Raw genomic sequence first — 6,707 nt, forward strand, 5'->3', positions numbered from 1 at the left:
CGCTCCCCCGCCTCCTCTGTATCGGCGCTACCCGCCTGCGTCCCTTCTCTCCAATCAGCGGGAGGGAAGGGACGCGGGCGGGTAGCGCCGATACGGAGGAGGCGGGGGAGCGGCGCTAACAGACAGGCACAGGTAAACATTGTGCTGGCAACACGCTGCGTGTCGCCAGCACTGCAGGGGGTATAGCGGCACGCAGGGGGGTCTTGGAGGCACACCATGGGGCAACAGAGGCTGGTGTTAGTGTGCACAACCAGCCTCTGTGCCCCACTAGCATAATGAAATCCCACCTCGGGTTCTCTTTAAAATAACTTTTTGGCACTTTGCAGTTGAAAAGGTACTAAAGAGCAGGTAAAAAGCACGATCAAATTTATATTGATTAATTGATTTATAGGTATTATATTGACTGGTTGTGAAATTATCACCTACCGGTAGTAGAAAACTCAGGAGAAAAAATGAATTGCATATGGCCCAAGGTCTCTTGCTGCCCCATTTCCCAGAGCATGCGGCAGCAGCAGACCAATAGACAGGCAGAACACATTCTTGCTTTCCTGGGGGACTGTTCACATCTCCTGTTTTCACTGGATACAAGAAAGGATGTTGCGATTTTGCAATACCACAACAGACATTCCGGACATGAACGATAATTAGCGAATAGTGAATGCTACATCACATGATAGGGCAAGCTTCCTCTCTGCAGACAGTAGGAGCACCTTAACCACTTCAGGACCTACAGGCTTACACTCCCCTAGTGACTAAGCCATTTTTCACAATACAGGGCTGTGCAGCTTTGTTAGGTTGCTGCACAGCCCTACAACTTAGCACACAACTGAATCTTACCTCCTTTTATTGTCCTTAAAGGGGCACTATGGCAATAAATTGTAAAATGTAAAACATGTGCAAACATAAACAAATAAGTACGTTGGCAAAAAAATTTAACATTTAAAATACATGTAAACATCTACAAATAAGAAGTGAGTTTTTTTCCAGAGTAAAATGAGCCATAAATTACTTTTCTCCTATGTTGCTGTCACTTACAGTAGGTAGTAGAAATCTGACAGAAGCAACAGGTTTTGGACTAGTCCATCTCTTCATGGGGGGATTCTCAGGGATTTATTTATTTTCAAAAGCACTTAGTGAATGGCAGTTGCTCTGTACAACTGCTAAAAAAACTGTGTAGGGAGCAGGGAAGTGGCCAGCATCATTGTTTAACCTATTTTGGTTCCTGGACGTAGAAGCTACGTCCAGGAACCATGCGCGCTACCGCATGCTCCCGTGGGCGATCGCGCGCGGCACGCGTGCTCCCGGCCCGCGGTTCGTTAGCCAGGCAATCAGTGAATCGGGCTATGGTGCCCGATCACTGATTCCTATCCCCCGCTGAAAAAGCGTCAGCTTCTCTCGGAAGCTGCGCCTTTTCTGGCTGTTACCTCCCCCATGCGTCGCTCTAAGCGTATGTTACGCTTAGGGTGACGTCATGTAAACAAACTCATGGCCGCCATCTTGTGGCCAAAAAGTAATACTACAACTAAAAGTAAAAAAAAAATAAAAATTAACACACATTTACATTATAAACATATTGTTTACATCCCACCCTCCCAAAACTACCCAAATAAAATGTTTAATATAAAAAAACAACAACATTACAATAAAAAAAAAAAAACCATGTAAATATTTACCTAAGGGTCTAAACTTTTTAAATATCAATGTAAAGATGATATATTTCTATATTTTTTTTATTTTGAACTTGTAAATAGTGATAGATGCAAAACGGAAAAAATGCACCTTTATTTCCAAATAAAATATTGTCGCCATACGTTGTGATAGGGACATAATTTTAATGGTGTAATAACCAGGACATATGGGCAAATACAATACATGAGTTTTAATTATGGAGGCATGTATTATTTTAAAACTATAATGGCTGAAAACTGAGAAATAATGATTTTTTCCATTTTTTTCTTATTCTTCCTGTTAAAATGCATTTACAGTAAAGTGGCTCTTAGCAAAATGTACCCCCCAAAGAAAGCCTAATTGGTGACGGAAAAAACAAGATATAGATCAGTTCATTGTGATAAGTAGTGATAAAGTTATAGGCTAATGAATGGGAGGTGAACATTTCTCAATTGAAAACGACGGAACGTGAATGGGTTAAATCCTTTTTAGGGAATATCTTTATATAGAATAAAATCCTTGCTGAGAATCCCCCCATGAAGAGACTAGTCCAAAACCTGTCGCTTCTGTCAGATTTCTACTACCTACTGTAAGTGACAGTACATAGGAGAAAAGTAATTTCTGGCTCATTTTACTCTGGAAAAAAAATGTACTTCATATTTGCTTATGTTTGCACATATTTTAAATTTTACAATTTTTTGCCATAGTGCCCCTTTAACAGTACATTCTTTTGGAGTTTTAATTTTTAGGAGAAGGAGGATAGATACAATTGTATCATTATTTTCACCTTGGGTGTCCTTTAACCAATCCCCTGGAGTGGGTACATTTAATAGGGTGCACTACCCCCTCCAGCTGGTCTGGCACACTGTGAACCATCATTTCAAGTTTTACTATGAACAGGAAAATAAATTCCAGCTTTCATCAACATCGCCTCCTACTGATGAAACCTGGTATTGCATGTTGAAGGAGAAAAAAAGCCTATGCACAAAAATATTGTTTGCAAATTGTCAGATGTGAGTTGTGTACAAAAACAATAAGGGCTCGTTTCCACTATAGCGAATCCGCATGCAGGCACCGCATGCGGATTCGCATAGGCAATACAAGTGGATGGGATTGTTTCCACTTGTGCGTCGTGCGGGTGCGTTTTGATGTGCGGGGGAAATCTGCACGTCAGAGCCGTCAGATTTCGCATGCGGCTGGAATGCGGGCGAATCGCCCGCAATGCTTTTAATAGGGAAATCGCATGCGGCTTTGTCATGCGGTTTTCCCCGCGATTTCGCGTGCGATTTCGCATGTAATGTTATTGAAATTTACACAGGCAGTGACATGGTTAAATTCGCCTGCTTCTTAGCCATGCGAAATCGCATGCGAAAATCGCGGGAAAAACAGCATGCGGAAACGCATCCGCATGCGATTTCGTCCGCGGTGGAATCCAGGCGATTCCGCACCGCAACAGTGGAAACGAGCCCTTAGACAGAAAGGGAAGGGTCCTGTTATTTTTCAGAAGGGGGCTGTTTTGTTTGAGAGGAGACCCCTCTAATGTTAATACATACAAATGTCTCAATATTTTTCACCATGGAAATCCTTTTCCGCTAAGCCTCTGTGTTTTGGAACTGTTAAAAACAAGATAAAAATACAACAAAAAATGATGTTAAAAAAGGAGTTTCTGGCAGAGTGCGTCTGGCGGGGCACCGTCTATAATTTCCAGCAGGTCCTGGAGCATGGCGCTGCGTGGAAGACCTTTACCCGCCAGTGATTAAGTAAGGCAGACACATTAAATCTGCAGCCTGGCCTTTGCTCTGCCTGTGCCGGAAGATTTGTATTATTTTGACCTTAATGAAAAGAGTTTAAATTATGTTTATATCAGCTGCACACAAAGATAGACTCCAGGAACGTACAAGACCTGGATAATAAATTGGAGATTCAAATGGATGGGGAGTGTGGGGGGAGTGAAGGGGGGTACTGGAAACTTTTAGACTTTTATCTTTCTAAAAGGCTACTCTGGTGAAGCCACTAAATACATGGGGAACATGCATGCCTAAATATTGTCTTCCTGTATCAGTACTCCTGTTACAGTACTAAGGTTGCCTATACATTATTCAATTTTCAGCATCGATACCTGTCCAATTCGATCATAATGACTGAATCTGGCAGAGATTGATGCTGCAGAGGCTACCCAATTGATTTCCGCTCGCAATCAGTCAAAGGTATCAATTGTGCATGCTGGAAAACTTGGCATGAAAAAGAGGCGCAAGTAGAGATGGGTGCCGGGTGAAGCCTAAATGTAAAACGCTGTTGTGAATTGGGCGCCAGATGAAAAGGAAAAAATATTTACAGTGGTAATGACTATAGTAAAACTTTGGTAAATTTTACCAATACTTTAATACAACTAAACCCCCCTTCCTGACGCCTAACCCTAAAGCCCTCTTTCCTGATGCCGAACCCTAAAACCCCCTTTACTGACGCCTACCCCTAAAACGCTCTTTCCAAATGCCTAACCCTAAAGCCCTCTTTCCTGATGCCGAACCCTAAAACCCCCTTTCCTGACGCTGTCGCTGAACATTAAAATCCCCTTCCTGATGCCCAACCCTAAACCCTCCTTCCTGATTTCTCATAATGCGCCTGGGCAGGACCGTCCTGGCTATGGGAATGCGTACGAGGATACGTCTGGCCAGGGCGCAGTGGATGTCGACTTAAAAGTCAGCTTCCACTGCGTGAAGAGAAGTGAGCCGTGGCAGGAAAACGTGGGCAAGGCAGCTGCAAGGGGCTGGCAAACTCTTCTTTTTATGTTACTTCAGTTCTGCTTTAACAACGCCAGGCAGCACAGGATCATCCACAAGGCAACCTAGGCAACTGCCTGGTGCCTAGTGAGCATCATGGAGCCCAAATGTCACGTTCTCAGACCACTCTCCCACCTCAACTTACCAAAATGACTATAGGAGGAAGCGAAGGCCAGTACTTTGCTTTGGGCCCCATTTCATTTTAATCCTTTTATGCTGCTAGACTTGCTGGAGCAGGGTGAGCCATATTTCGGCTTTACCCCGAGCCCAAATGTCCCGGCTTCTTAATTTGTTTTATCCAACATGAACGGCTACAAATGTAGTGTTGGCGGTGGCAGGCTACTGAAATTTAAGTCCTTCAGAAAAAAACTCGAATGTGTTCTATTTCTGATTTTAGGAACTCAGGTTAATAGCTAATTAACATATAGCAATCTAGTGTAAAATTTTACCCATAAACACTGTCTTTCTTTTACAGCCAACGTTTGTGACGATGTGCTACTCATTTGCCAGAATGGTGGGACCTGCCAGCACAGCCAGCGATGCATCTGCCCCACTGGCTTTAAAGGGTCTCTATGCCAGGATGCCAAATGTGACTCTACGCACAGGAACTGCGACTCGGCCTCAAACACCCTGGTCTTCTCAGTCCTGCTCCTCATCTGTGCGCTTCTGCTGAGTCTGGAAGGCATTTAAAGCTCATGAACGTGATTAGCTGAACACACTGCAGGAGGTGTTGACATGTAAAGTTACTCCCCAATGAGGAAGAACCAAAAAAATAAATAAGTTAAGAAGAGAAGGGGGAAAGGTCTGAGATGGTAACCCAACTTCTGCAGTGCCTTATTGCCTTGGGACTTCCAGAGATAAGCCCATGACATTCACACAGTGTGGAGAATTTCTACCACTGCAGCCCTCAGGTGGGAGAGGCGAATTATCCCTTGAAGAAACAGTAGTGTGGCTCATATAACCTTGAAGTGACATTGTTAGTGGCAATACCTATCGGCGCTCTAGAAGCTGCACCAGCCGAGTCTCACGAAGATGATGTCATCTGAGGTTCCCCGCCTCTTACAAAACAGGGCGGAGACTAAGAAGGGTGATGAATCTCGCAAAGAGTCTAGGTCAACTCTTACGATGATGAAGATAATGGACACCGTGCCAAACACAGTATAGACACAACTACATAGAGGGTCATATAAATATTTGTTACCATTGCAGGAGAAAGCGTCCAAACCATAATTATCTGGCTCAGACTGTTTGCTGTTTCTTCGTGTGACAGATTTTGCTGCCTAAAACCAACCCAAACGGCTTTTTTTTTGGGGGGGGGGTTGGGGAGGGGGTAATTAGGTAATCCCAGTTTAATTTCACTTACTGGCCTCCAAAGAAATTTTATTTTTAAAAAAATACATACACTTACGTTTTTACTTATCATTTTAGTGTATGATATATTCATGTTCACTGTGACACGCGATGATGATGCCATCTTTGTTCAGAGGAGGAGGGGCTAAGGGTGGGCGGGGCTGAGGCATTTATGCACACCTCCTTTAAAGTGAAAAAAAAAACAGCTCAAATAGAGAACAAAAATATATTTAAAGATATCATTATCAGAGGGCAGAGTATGAGAAAGAAACAGAATTTATCAATATATTGTATATTCATTTTCTTTTTGTAGAAGATTATTTTTGTTTCAATTTAAATGTTATATTAAAAAACAAAAAAAACAAACAAACGAAAAACCCCAGAGAGATCGCTTTATCTTGAAGAATGAGAGATGGTAAGAATTATCCAAAGTAAACCAATTGTGTATCAACCCTGGTTGTCGTTTGTTGCCTCTCATTAGGGCAGTGGTCATCGGAATGTCAACAGTTAAAGGGAATTTGGTAAAGAACAATTATTATTTCTGGATTTTAGGGTCTAAATATTTTTGCATATTTTTAGACTCTTAAAGAAAACCTGTAATTAAGAAAAAGTCCCCTCGGGGGTACTCACCTCGTAAGGGATCCTAACGAGGCTTCCCCCGTTCTTCTCTGTCCCTCTGGGGCCAGCTGCAGCCCCCGAAGTGCAGCGATGTAAATAATTCCCTTCCGGGATCCAGCGCAGACGTACTAGTGTATCTCCTTTCGGGTTAAGGCGGAAATAGACTATCGATCTGCTCTACTGTGCAGGTGCGAGTCAAGACTTTAGCGCCTGCACAGTAGAGCGGATATGATCGAGTTTGGCTATTTCCGCCTTACCCAGAGGAAGAGCCGCTGCTGCACCTGTGCTGGA

The 6,707-nt window shown here is 43.1% G+C and overlaps 1 protein-coding gene across 35 annotated transcripts in view; it reads left to right on the forward strand.

The window, feature by feature from the left end:
- Positions 1-6,344, forward strand: part of NTNG2 (netrin G2) — a 293,725-nt gene extending 287,381 nt beyond the window's left edge. For 27 of the 35 annotated variants that reach the window (XM_068248880.1, XM_068248879.1, XM_068248878.1 and 24 more), the window contains one exon: positions 4,924-6,344. In XM_068248880.1, coding sequence (XP_068104981.1) covers positions 4,924-5,138 — 215 coding nt within the window. In that variant the 3' untranslated portion in view covers positions 5,139-6,344. The remainder of the gene's footprint in view (positions 1-4,923) is intronic. The other 8 variants (XM_068248907.1, XM_068248911.1, XM_068248909.1 and 5 more) reach the window with 3 other exon arrangements.
- The last annotated feature ends 363 nt before the right edge of the window (positions 6,345-6,707 follow it).

The sequence above is a fragment of the Hyperolius riggenbachi genome, chromosome 8 (genome assembly GCF_040937935.1).
Source record: "Hyperolius riggenbachi isolate aHypRig1 chromosome 8, aHypRig1.pri, whole genome shotgun sequence".
NCBI lineage: Eukaryota > Metazoa > Chordata > Amphibia > Anura > Hyperoliidae > Hyperolius > Hyperolius riggenbachi.